Source organism: Rhineura floridana, chromosome 5 (genome assembly GCF_030035675.1).
Source record: "Rhineura floridana isolate rRhiFlo1 chromosome 5, rRhiFlo1.hap2, whole genome shotgun sequence".
Lineage (NCBI taxonomy): Eukaryota > Metazoa > Chordata > Lepidosauria > Squamata > Rhineuridae > Rhineura > Rhineura floridana.
In genome coordinates, this window is record NC_084484.1 from 114050774 (window position 1) to 114064830 (window position 14057).

At 40.4% G+C, this 14057-nt stretch overlaps 1 protein-coding gene across 3 annotated transcripts in view; it reads left to right on the forward strand.

Moving 5' to 3' along the window:
* The window catches only part of SAMSN1 (SAM domain, SH3 domain and nuclear localization signals 1), a 153134-nt gene that overhangs the window by 74771 nt on the left and 64306 nt on the right, over nucleotides 1-14057 (forward strand). For 2 of the 3 annotated variants that reach the window (XM_061629495.1, XM_061629494.1), the window contains exon 1: nucleotides 6327-6507. The exons of the other annotated variant lie outside the window; for it this stretch is intronic. In XM_061629495.1, the coding sequence (XP_061485479.1) occupies nucleotides 6451-6507 (57 nt within the window). In that variant the 5' untranslated portion in view covers nucleotides 6327-6450. Of the gene's footprint in view, nucleotides 1-6326; nucleotides 6508-14057 lie in introns of those variants that run through there. 3 annotated transcript variants of the gene reach the window in all.

Genomic DNA, 14057 nt, shown 5'->3' on the forward strand with positions numbered 1-14057 from the left:
CTTTTTATTAATTACACAGATTTTAACAGTGGGCAGAAAAGGAATAAATATTTGAATTGTCAAGGTGGTTTGATTCCTTCCTAAAGGTTTATATGCTGCTTTAAAGGTAGGAAGAATGAGCAAGAATGTAACAAATACATTTATTTTGGATGAACTCTGGTTTAAAGTGCATTTCCAAATGATATGATAAATGTATTATTAGGTGGGTTGTGTTCTTGTTGTATTTATTCTTCCATCATTTCATTGTGAATTTGGTCAGGTCTACAGTGGCTTTTCAGTTGTCATTATTAGATGTATGAGGATGAGGCATTTTACCCTTCCAACAATTTCATTCTTGGCCCCATTGCAAGAATACAGGATAGATAATCTCAGATTTAAGCATGTCAAACTACTCAAAAACTCATGAAAAACTTGATGAAAGAGGGAAGCCTGAATATGAATTTCTGAAACATTAAAATGACTTCTAATAAATATATAGTCCAATTCACAGGGAACAATATCCGAATTAATGAAATTATAATTTGGGCAATCATGGTCTATTGACCAGGAGATGTTCCTGCTGGATTGTGCCCATAAATGGCCTTTTATTATTAAAGTGTTTAGAAGGTTTGAAAGAAAATAGTAATGAGAACTTATAAATACTTGGTATTTTATTTATTTATTAAATTTATATCCCACCCTTCCTCCCAGAAGAAGCTCAGGGCAGCACTTGGTGTCTTTGTAATCTTTCTTTTTTAGCTAGTCAACTCATTTTGATCAACTCATCTTGTCATAATATTGTCTCCTCAGCATAAATACATACAGTGATCAGAATAACCAAATTAAATAACTCATATGGAGCCTTTTAAGTTGAGACCTTATCCCAGTGTTGGAGTTGCTTTTTAATATGTTTTTAACCTTTTTTCCCCCAAAGATGTCTTGAAGGCTCTTTAAAAAAAGTTTTTAAAGATGTTTTGTTTTAATGTATTTTAAAGTCTGTTTTTAAGATGTTTAAAACACTTTTAAACATGTGCTTTCGTTTGCCACCCTGGGCTCCTGCTGGGAGAAAGGGTGGGCTATAAATCAATCAATCAATCAATCAAATAAAATACGGAGTGTAATCCTCCTCTAGGATGCACACCTTAATGTGGTGAGGGGTTTGAGAGTGTTGAAGAAGCTGAGAGCAATGCCATCAGAAGTCTAGACCAAGAGGCTAGACTCCTAGCAGGCTCACCCAAGGTAGAATGGTCAAAGCTGAGACACCAGACTAAGATGCATCCAAACTCAGTGGAAGGCAATGGTAAACCACCTCTGAATACCTCTTACCACAAAAACCTTAAGAACAGAGTTTCCAAAATGCAACATGACATAGTATTGGAAGATGAGACCCCTAGGTCAGATAGCACTCACTATTGGGGAAGAACAATGGACAAGCACGAGTAGCACTGTGGCTAATGATGGCACTGGGTCAAAGCTGAAAGGAAGCCCAGAGGCTGATGCACACAGGTGCGAAAGGAGAGTCTGGAGTTGTACAACTTACACAGTAGGAACATGGAATGTGAGAAGCACGAACCACGGAAAGTTAGAAATTGTCAAGCAAAAAATGCAATGTATCAACATTACAATACTTGGCGTGAGTGAATTAAAATGGACAGGAATGGGACACTTTCAATCAAGCAACTACAAAATATTTTATGCAGGAAATGAGAAATTAAGAAGAAACGGGGTTGCTTTAATAGTGAAAAGTGATGTAGCAAGAACAATTAGGAGCTACAATGCAAGGTCTGAGCAAGTTATATCAATGAGATTAAATGGGAAACCTATTAACATAACCATCATCCAAGTCTATGCTCCAACGGCAAACACAGAAGAGGAATTATTTATTTATTTCTGCGATTTATTTATCGCCCATCTGGCTGGAAACCGAGCCACTCTGAGCGATGTACAAAGTCATAATATATAAGTATCACAACATCGAAACAGCAATAAAACTAAAACAACAGGTAAAGGTCACCACAGCAAAGTTCAACAAAGCTTCTGGCCCGTATAGTCCACAAGGTGCGTCATTTGCGAAACCGAAAGCGACATCTCCTCTCACTCTCAGCATCCAGCATCCAGCGTAGCAAACAGCAAGAGGTGGCACAAACAGGCCCCACGAAGACGCGACCAACAGGAAAGTTCTCCCCGAGAAGCCAAATGCAAAGGCGATGAGAGGCAAAACGCGGCCGACACAAGGTGAAACGAGCAAGGCCAGCACGGCAGGACAACGGAGGCCACAGGGGCGCGCCCCAATCCCAGCAGCCAATGGAAAAACTGCCGCGGCGAACAATGCTGTCTCCCGAATAGAGGCCGCAGCCCCAGGTCCGCCGAAGGGCCGCAGCCCATTCCCAGCTCCGATCCGGCAACCAGGAAACGGCGGCGGCGGCAGCGGCCCAGCGTAGGTGAAAGTCTTACATCATATTTCTGATAGCTTTCACTTCCATGAAGTTCACTGGATGGTGGCTCCAGGATTCATTTTCCCTCCACAGATGTCGTCTGCAGATTTCAGCACCTTCAGCTAAGCTCATTTTGCAATCTCTGTAAACAAAGTCCTCCACCTGCTTTTACCTTACGGGAAGTACAGGAAGAAATTGATCACACACCAAAACAAGGTGTTCTGATAATCATGGGGGACTGGAATGTAAAAGTAGAGAACAGAGAAGAACTAGAAATTGTGGGGAAATGGGGTTTAGGATATTAAAGGGAAATTTAAACCAAGAGTAGGGATATTAAATAATCAACAGGGGAACACACTGACTGACCAAGATAAAATAAAAAGAGGATGGATGCAATACACTGAAGGACTCTATAAAAGAGATGCAAGGATAAGAGATTCATTCACGGAGGAACCGTATGATGAAGAACCAGAAATTTTAGAATGTGAGCTGAAAGCTGCTCTTAAAATACTTGGAAGAAACAAATCACCAGGCATAAATGGTATACCAATAGAGTTACTACAAGTTACTGAGACTGAATCTGTCCAAATTTTGGCAAAAATTTGTCAACAAATATGGAAAACTATACAATGGCCCACAGACTGCAAGCGTTCAATATATATATTCCAATTCCAAAGAAAGAGCACCACAGGGGATGCAGTAATTATCAAACTATTGCCTTAATATCCCATGCAAGTAAAGTAATGCTCAAGATTCCACAACATATGAGTGAGAAATGCCAAATGTCCAAGCTGGATTTAGAAAAGGAAGAGGCACCAGAGATCATATCACAAACATACCCTGGATAATGGAACGGACCGAGGAATTTCAGAAGAAAATCACCCTTTGATTGTGCAGATCATGAAAAACCATGGAATGCTTTAAAAGAAATGGGGGTGCCACAGCATCTGATTATCCTGATGTGCAACCTATACTGTGGACAAGAGGCTAGTGTAAGAACAGAATATGGAGAAACCGATTGGTTCACAATGGGAAAGAGTGTGAGACAGGGATGTATTTTATCACCCTATTTATTTAATCTATATGCAGAACATATCATATGGAAAGTGGGATTGGACCAAGATGAAGGAGGCGTGAAAACTGGAGGGAGAAATGAGTGCTGTTCTCCATAGAAGTGGATATGTGCGTGCACGTGTATGGAACTTGTGCTTGCTGATTCTGCCACCAACCTCCATAAGTTAATTCTCCTGTTAGTAGAGCTGCCTATGTGTAAACAGATCCTCCATTGTGTATAAACTCTGCATGAATGATCTGTATAGCCAGAGCCTACATGTAGTGGATTATAAGTGCACAGTTTCTTATGAAGATAGGACATCACATGCATTGAGGTCAGGGTAGCAATGGGCTCCGTTTCGGCAGTAATCGGATTTATCATCAGATTAATTATTTCTGATATTCTCTATCTTTGCGGAGAGAATATTGAAGTAGCAACTCACCACGCCTGGTTTCCAATTCATTCTTCTTTTTTTCTTATTCTTTCTTTTTTTAAAATCGCTTTGAAATCATCGATAATATGAGTGATACTTTTATTGATCAACTTTCTATGTGAGCTCTTCAAATGTATATTCCCTTTCACTGACGCCAATGAGGTGTTGCTTGTAACAGACAAAAAGCAATGGGGAGGGAATAAGGTGTTGATTGTAAGCAGCAGGGCGGAAGACATTGACTTGATTATCTGTGCACTTGAAAAAGAATGTAAACAGGCAATCGTTGCGGAGTTCAGAATAAAGATCAATACCAGTGGAGACTTGTGAATAAATAGTGATTATAATATTGATAATTCACTGCAAAGCAAAGGAAAAAAATCAGAGATCAGAAAAATGAAAAGATATAGGAGGACAAAGGAATCAGATCATTAATGACCACCAGGAGGCCACACTTAAGAATGAAATGTAAAAAGGGGGAAGATTCCATCCCTAGGTCAGGGTGGGGCTGGCAAATGCAGTCTGCAACAAAAGGGATTTCAGACAAATCCTTTGTGTGTTTAAAAAAAGGTGTGAATAGGTTGCTGGGCCAGGAGTGCTCGCCTTGCCCTGGCTCTCTCTCACTCCCCCCCATTGCCATGAATTTGGAAAACATTAGAAGGGGCTGGCTGAAAGCTGCCTCATCAGGGACCTGCATGCAGGGATCAGAAAGTAAAAGCCTGCTCTCCCAAATACCCCTACTGGAGAGTAAGCCCTCTCCATTGACTTCTATTGCAATTATTTTCTTAGACTGACCTATTTCCCGGCATAACTTTTGTCTGGATTGGGACCTAAAGGAGCACTACAAACACGAGCTGGATGTGACCTAAGTCTCTTCACCATGGTCCCTCCTCCAACATGCCCCTTTTCGGGCCTTATGCCAGTTTACGCCAGCTCCACTTACTCCAATCCCGGCTGAGCCAGCTGGGTCCCAGCTGAGCTGGGCTGATGGACTAACTCCAGCACAGTGCGGCTGAGCTGGGATCCAGCAGGCTCAGCTGGAGATCTGCCTTGTGCAACTCCCCTTAGCCCAGCGTACATGTGAGTTGAATTGCACCCTTAAGCATCATTAACTTGCTATATTTTTTAATATGCTAGCACATGCTGGCCGTGGTGATTCCTAGTTGGGTTGGAAAACTTACAGATGACGATAATAAAGCAGGCTGTGTTTGGGATGCTATAAAATGCTGACAAAGCTATAGAACACTACAGGGATTTCCCTGTATTCTGATTTTGAAATAGGTTTGTGTACAAATGATGAAAATACAATTGCGAAAATGTATAAACTCTTGCTGAAAATGGATATGGAAGAAGAACAAGTAAAAGAGTGTATGGTAAAGTGGGGAAAAAACTTTGATTATAATATACAAATGGATCAATGGGAAAATATGTGGAAAAAAGGCTTGAGATTTACATTATGCTATAATCTTAAATAAAATTTCTATAAAATGATGTATCGTTGGTACATGACTCCAGAAAAGTTGTCAAAAATGTATAGTAATGTTTCTAATGTTTGTTGGAAATGTAAACAACAAGAAGGATCGTTTTATCATATGTGGTGGTTGTGTAAACAGGCAAAATTATTTTGGGCACAGATAGGTAGGATGATGCAAAAAATTCTAAAGACAAATATACAGTCAAAACCAGAATTTTTTTTATTGGGTTTTATGGATAAACAAATAGAAAAGAAATATGGAAGAATAATATTATATATGATTACGGCAGCAAGATTATTATATGCACAAAAGTGGAAAATGGAATCAACACCAACAACGGAAGAATGGCTATTGAAATTAATGGACTTAGTAGAGATGGATAAATTGACATGTTTACTTAGAGAAAAATCGACAGATACATTTCTTAAGGAATGGAAGCCTCTCTTAGACTTTTTGTTGAAAGATAAAAATGAAACGATGATATTGGGATTTGACGATTAATTAAGATAGGCTATGGAGAAAAGTGATTTTGTATGTATTAAGGGACAGGTTTGATATATATTATATATTTATAGCTGATCTGTGACAAGTCGGAAGTCAATTTTTTTTATTTTTTTTATTGTGTTATGTTTTTGATTTTGTTTTGTTTGTTTTATGAAAATTTGAATAAAAAATTATTGTAAAAAAAAAAAAAGAACACTACAGGGGTTTCAGGCATCCCTGATTTGTCACCCTTCCACACCATGCTGCTTGTATGGGCACCGGGCACCAAGCATTGCTTCTGTGAAAGTTGCCATGAAATAAATGGGGGGAGGGGGAAGCTGAAGCTGCAGTTCTTGCTGATTTATACCCAGAGCCTCTTCCTTTTTCTTCATCTTTTTTTTGTCTTCCTTCCTCTGTCTTGAATATTTCAACCAGACCTAACAGAAAGCTGAGTGAAGTCACATGCTAACCAGAATAAGGAAGTTTTGTTTTTGCTGATTTAAGTTCTGACTGTCATTTGCTGCTGTATTTTGGCTGAGAAAAACTGAGCAACTCTGCCTTATAATGGTATTTTGAATCAATCTCAGTGTTGAGATGTTGAAGAGAAAGCCTTCAAATGCTTCAGATAAGGAGAAATCTCAAAAACCCAAGGTAAGAGAATTGAGCATTTAAAAAGAATTGCATTTAGATGGGGAAAGCCAATGCTGTGGTGCTTCAAATATTACCAAAATTACAGGCTTGATATTCTCAGCATACTTGCTTGAGTTCACTGAGACTGAGGGCAGCTTGACTGTTCATTTCTGAGGGGGTGTTTTTTGGGGGGGGCAATTTCAGACAGCCAGACCCTTGCATGCAATGGCAAAGTCCCTGTCTTTCTGTGAGGAGATGTTACAAGGTTTAGACCAAAGTATCAAGTGGGGGTGTCCTTGAAATAGTTTTCAACATGCTGTCTTAAGTAATGCCCATGGTTAGTTAACCAAATTCCAACTAAGGAACAAGTATTTTTCAAAGGCCCCAATTGAGAGAGATGGGCACCACTCCCTCTTGCACCTATGGTGTACATACATACCCTACATTCCCAGTCCACTTGGGGATGTGGACCTTGAATAGAAGCCACCTCCACATAGTTCCCTTTCACTGGATTGGGATATTTACAGATTAAAATGTGAAAGTAGCTCCCTCCTTAGTAGTAGGAGTTCTTCTTTTGTTGCAAAATGACCCTAGTGGGCTATAGTTTCTTAGGATCAGTACTGACAAAATGGTCATTTTCTCCACAAAATGGTAGTACTCAGGTACATGACTGTGTTAGGAAACTTGGTAAATTACTGTGATGGGAAGCTTTCTGTGAACTAGCCATGTCTTGCAGAGCAATCCAACTCAGGGGAAGCTAGTGTAAGTTGTGCTGGAACAAGAGAAACCAGCGTAAAGTTCCGCCGCATCCAGTTGCCATTCAGGAGCCTCTGGAATGGCTGAATGCCAGCTCAACTGGGAGCTGTGCGCAGGGAGCAGAAAGAAAAAGCCTGCTGTCCCAAATACCTCTACCAGGGAGTAAGCCCTCTCCATTGACTTTTATTGCAATTATTTTCTTAGAATGACCTTTTTCCTGACATAACTTTTTTCTGGATTGGGACCTGCTTCAAACATGAGTTGGTTGTGCCCTAAGTCCTCTCACCTTGGCTCCTCCCAACATGCCTCTAACCAGCCCCTTTTTTGGGCCTTACACCAGCTTATACCAGATCCACTTGCGCCAGTCTCAGATGGGCAGCCAGCTGGAAACCAGCTGAGCCAGGCCGAGGGATTTATGCCAGCATAGCCCAGCTGAGCCAGGACCTAACTGGCTCAGCTGGAGATCCACTGCATCCAACTCCCTCAGCCTGGCATAAGTGCCATTTGGATTGCGCCCGTAGAGAGAATTAATGACTCCATATTTGTAGCAGGTATTTGATTGTGTGAACCAATTTTTTTTGTTTTTCCAGTTTTAATAAAGTGTTTAGTTTAACAGTGGAGGAAGTAGAATTATTTCATTACCGTCAGATAAACCTCACTGAAAGTGCCCTTATTTTAAAGTTTAACATTTGCAGATTGTGAATATATTTAATTTGAAGTTACAGGTAGGAGTTAGGGTGCAATCCAATACACACTTACCAGGGAGTAAGTCCCACTGAATCCAATGGAGCTTACTTCTGAGTAGATATGTATTGGACTGGCAGCCTTAGTTATAGATATAATATTGAATGCATAAAATTTACGTAAGAATTACATGGTAAACCAGAGATATAATTTTAGCCATAATTCTAAGCCCATTGACTTCAGTGGTAGTGTTAGCTCTCTCCCATGGGAACTTAGAATGATAAACTTTAGATGACCTGTGCCCTCAGTTATCTTTAGACAGAGTGAGGCAATTGCCTTAGGTGGTACTTGCTGAGGGAGGGGAGCACTTCAGCTATTCCTCCTGAGCCCCCTAACTATTTCCCTCTGTTAGAGACCAGAGCTATGTGTGCCACAGGCTTGTCATACACCTTTTCACTAAACTGCTGCCCTCAGGTGCACTTGTGGCATCCCATTGACAGTGTTGACGTAAGATTCAACTGCCAGCCTAGTTGGATTATATAGATGGAATGGGGGTGTGTCATCTCGTCCTTTGCCTTAGGCAGCAAAATATATTGGGCTGGCCCTGATGGTTGTTAAGCAGGGGGGAGAATGCATCACACTGATGGAAAGGTTTCTTTCCCTCAGCTTTGGCTATTATTATTCCACTTCTGAAATCACCATAAGCTAGTTTGTTTGTTTTTAGATACATATTGTAAGCTGCCATGGTGAAGGGTTAAATCCAACATGGAGCTAAGTCAAGGTTCCGGATAGTGCAAGGATTACCACTATCGCAATGGGAATTCCTCCTCTCCTTCTCCCATGTGCCCTAAATTTGTTCTAGGGGTTCCCCCAATCCTCCGGAGCAGCTTTGGGAAGGATGCAGGGCCCATGCAGGCAGAAGGAGAGGAGGGAATGTTCTGTTGAACTAGTGGTAATCCTTGAGCTGATGTGACAAGTTAGTTGAATACCATACTAAGTTTTTACATTGCAGAGAGGGGTATAAATTGATTAAATAAATCCATTTTCACACACTTGCTGAATTAAATAATCTTGCAGTAGTCCTTCTATGCCTCAGCGTAACCTTGTTCCACAGCAGCTGTAACAGGGTGTAAATCAGGCCCAATGAACTTCACCAAACAGTTTCCCAACATCCTGGCAAAAATACGCATTTGTGAAACAAATCCATCACTTAGTTAATGTATTGACTCCTTGCAGAGGGCTGATAAGTCCAGAAATTATACTGAGCCCCTGACTGCTCATTGACATTCGGTGGGAAAAGAAGTACTGTCAAGGATGGGTTGCTCCTTAATCCTCTCTGCAGGATGGAAAAAGATGAGCGTTTTACCTGTTTATTGTCTAAACCAATGTAATTTCATAGGAAGAAAATGGCATTTAGTCTGTAGTACATATCTGTCATTTTACTTTTTGCTATAATAAGTATTTTGAGAATATTTAACAGAAAGCCATGCTTATGTTATGCTTGCAAGCCAGTGTTGTGTATGTCTTCAGTCCTCTTTTAGTTTCAGACCATTTTATACTGATTTTGCATGTGTACAAATGCCCCAAAGGCAGGAACAATAAGGTAGTAAAGGTTCCTAATATGACGAGTGGGGGGGGGAAACAAACTAAAATCAATTCTGCATTTGTCATGCTCAGTTTTGCAACTTATTTCTTCTAAGCAAGATTGTTACCCAACTTACCGTATGTTGGGAAATGTTTAAAGCATGCATCTATAGTTACTGTCTAGATTTCACAATTAACTTCCTTGCACGTCTTCATGCCTAGTCAGACTTTGCATCCTACTAATGTTAGGAGTCATGTTTAGCATTTTCAATATTTATCAAACAGCCATTTATATTTCTTTAATTTTGGAATACATACTTCATTTTTACAGTGTAATTCTATACATGTCTACCCAGAAGAAAGTCCTATTGATTTCAGTTGGGCTTACTCCCAAAAAGGGATTGGGGAGAAATAAGATTCAGTTCGGTTTCAAGTTGAATTTAGCAAATTCACATTTTCAAAAACAATATGAGAACCAAAACACAGCCATCCTTCAAAATTTGCACTTATATGAATTTTAGGATCCAATTCTTCAACCAAACAATGCTTACATAAATGCATATATTAGGGGGAAGTGTGGATAAAAATTAATATATTAGTGAAAATGATATACCTAAATGCAGTGTGTTCAGAGAAATTGCTTGCAAAAATGTGTACATTAGTCAAAACTGCATATAAAAATGTGTTTAGTACAAGAAATTCTCACTAAAATGCTGGAGAATTTTCATGTATTTTGTAATTACTAATTGCTATAGAAATGTGGAGAACTGAATTTAAGATTGGAATAATGACAAACCAAGAGAACCAAAACTGACTGATGCCTCCATCCCTACTTTCAAATAAATGGGCACAGGATTGCAGCCTTAACATAGTTTAACACTAATAGGCAAAAAAAACCTTGCGGTTTAAGAATGTACCTATAGCCCACAGATATTTCTACCAAACTTTAAAATGTTACCAAATTCTTCCAAGCTGCACAGCAAGTGGATTGGACTGTGAAAGACCAACCCAAATTGTGTTTGCATTTTGATAACTTTGTAGGGCAGTACAATATCTCAGAGAGGAGTTCAGGTCTCCTGCTCCCCTGGTGCATTCACTATAGCTGCCCAATTTCCCTGCTTTTTAAAGTTTGGTAGAAATATCTGTGGGCTATAGGTACATTCTTAAACCGCAAGGTTTTTTGCCTATTAGTGAATTTCCCTGCTTTTTAATCCGGGAGGTAAGAAATGGGATCCTGTGCAAGTTTGCTGAGAATGGATTGATCATTTGCATGCTTATTGAGTTAAGTGGGATTTACACACACACACCAGGCAATCATGCTTAGGATAGGTGAAACTGACCACAGGGGATGGGGAAGGGAGGAGGGGGAGGAGGGGGTGGAAAGGCAGAGGGGAGGACTGGGATGGAAGCAGGAAGGAGGGGGAGGGGAGAAGAAGGACAGATGTGGTCATTTGCATGTTTATTGAGTTCAGTGGGATTTACTCCCATGCAATCATGCTTAGGATAGGTAAAACTGACTTGGGGGAGGGATGGAGGGCTGGAGTGGGCAGGGGAGGCGGAAGAAGGAAGAGGGGAGGGGAGGAGAAAGGGAGCGGAAAGGGGAAGGAGGGAAAAGGCAGGTCTGATCATTTGTATGATTATTGAGTTGAATCGGATATACTCCTATGCAATCATGATTAGGATAGGTAAAACTGACCAGGCTGGGCCTGCCAACCAAGACATCTTCTGTATCTTTCACAGTTGGGCAGGGGAAAGGGACAATTCTACCTTGTGGTTTTTCCCATTACAATGTTGCAAGAACACCGGCACTTGGCTGACTTTCTCTTCTCCTAAAGATACAGGATCAGTCTCAGGACCTGAACCTGGCAACCCTACCTCCCACCCAAATTTAAAACAAAGCTGTCCCTGGCCACATCCACACCAGGCCTCTATTACACTTTGGACAATCATTATTTATTTATCTATTTATTTAGTGTATTTATATACCGCCCCATAGCCGAAGCTCTCTGAGCGGTTTACAATAACTAAAAACAATAAAAACAAATATACAAATGTAAAAACACATCTTTTAAAAACAATTTAAAACAATTTATCATGGCTTCTCTCAAAGCCATGGCTCAAAGCCAATCATGGCTTCTCTTAAAGAATCCTGGGAAGTGTAGTTAGTGAAGGGTGCTGAGAGTTGCCAGGAGACGCCCTGTTCCTCTCACAGACTTTCAATCAGAGTGGCTGACTGTTAACCATTCTCTCAGGGGAATAGGAATCTCCTCTCAGCACCCTTCAGAAACTACACTTCCCAGGATTCTTGGAGGGAAGCCATGACTGTCTCAAGTGAAATCAAAGTCTGGTGTGGGTGTAGCCCTCTGATTAGCCAAGCCCAGAAGCTGTGAGGCTTTTAGAACACTGACAGTTGGTCCTTACTGGGCATGCCCCGCGTTATAATAGGCTTCCAGCCGAAATTTCTTAAATTAATTAAAAATCAACCAGGCATTTTTTTTAACTTTTAAACTGCAGTAGATGAAGGTCAGAGTATGGGGCAAGGTCAATATTAGGATTACAGGTACTCTGTGAACATGGCCGATTTTTAATGAATTTCAACAGATTATGAGAACTCGCAGGAAAAAGTTCAAAAGGGCTCTGAGTTTTTTTTTCTCTTTTTAGACTTTGAACTCTAAATTCTCTCTGACTGTTTTGTGTATCGCCATGAAAATTGACAGGGTTGTTAAGCAAGCGTTTCTGAGTTCAGAACTATAAGTTTTGTAAGGTTTTGTTTTGAAATGAGCTTATGGGAAGCATCAGAATGGCATGGGGGGATATTTTCCATTTAACATTGCAGAATGTGAAAAATCCCCACTGACTATAGTATACAGCCATTCTCATGGCTGTATAATTTCCTTGTGTACCAACCCACCACCTTGATATACAAGTTGGCTTTTTAAAAGGCTTTTTAATTTTTTGATCTCCTTCTCTCCTGTAATGCACAATCCCATGCACATTTACTCAGAAGAACATTCTGCTGTGTTCATTACGATCTTATTCATAAATTAAGCAAGCATAGGATTACAGCCTTTATGCTTCCTTATTAATGTAGATATATTGGGTAATATCCAATGTTAGTCATATTGAGAGTAGACCCATTGAAATAAAGGATAAGAACATAAGAACATAAGAAGAGCCTGCTGGATCAGGCCAGTGGCCCATCTAGTCCAGCATCCTGTTCTCACAGTGGCCAACCAGGTGCCTGGGGGAAGCCCGCAAGCAGGACCCGAGTGCAAGAACACTCTCCCCTCCTGAGGCTTCCGGCAACTGGTTTTCAGAAGCATGCTGCCTCTGACTAGGGTGGCAGAGCACAGCCATCATGGCTAGTAGCCATTGATAGCCCTGTCCTCCATGAATTTGTCTAATCTTCTTTTAAAGCCATCCAAGCTGGTGGCCATTACTGCATCTTGTGGGAGCAAATTCCATAGTTTAACTATGCGCTGAGTAAAGAAGTACTTCCTTTTGTCTGTCCTGAATCTTCCAACATTCAGCTTCTTTGAATGTCCACGAGTTCTAGTATTATGAGAGAGGGAGAAGAACTTTTCTCTATCCACTTTCTCAATGCCATGCATAATTTTATACACTTCTATCATGTCTCCTCTGACTCGCCTTTTCTCTAAACGAAAAAGCCCCAAATGCTGCAACCTTTCCTCGTAAGGGAGTCGCTCTATCCCCTTGATCATTCTGGTTGCTCTCTTCTGAACCTTTTCCAACTCTAGAATATCCTTTTTGAGATGAGGCGACCAGAACTGTACACAGTATTCCAAATGCGGCCGCACCATAGATTTATACAACGGCATTATGATATCGGCTGTTTTATTTTCAATACCTTTCCTAATTATTGCTAGCATGGAATTTGCCTTTTTCACAGCTGCCGCACACTGGGTCGACATTTTCATCGTGCTGTCCACTACAACCCCGAGGTCTCTCTCCTGGTCGGTCACCGCCAGTTCAGACCCCATGAGCGTATATGTGAAATTAAGATTGTTTGCTCCAATATGCATAATTTTACACTTGTTTATATTGAATTGCATTTGCCATTTTTCTGCCCATTCACTCAGTTTGGAGAGGTCTTTTTGGTGCTCTTCGCAATCCCTTTTTGTTTTAACAACCCTGAACAATTTAGTGTCGTCAGCAAACTTGGCCACTTCACTGCTCACTCCTAATTCTAGGTCATTAATGAACAAGTTGAAAAGTACAGGTCCCAATACCGATCCTTGAGGGACTCCACTTTCTACAGTAACTTTACTCCACTGATGTTAATGTCTACTCTAAATATGATTTAGCTGTATACCACCCATTGTTTTACAGCACAAAAATGGCAAAATGAAATATTTTACTTTGAATCTTGTATCTCCCTTAAAAGAATGCTTGCCACTAGGAGACTTGACTTTTTCAGATTACCGAATAAGCAAATGTTATGCACACAACCATAGTCATATGTTTAGTTTAAACAAGAAAAGGATAGCAAAGGAAAGATGTAACTTTCCCTGGGGAAATAATTTTAA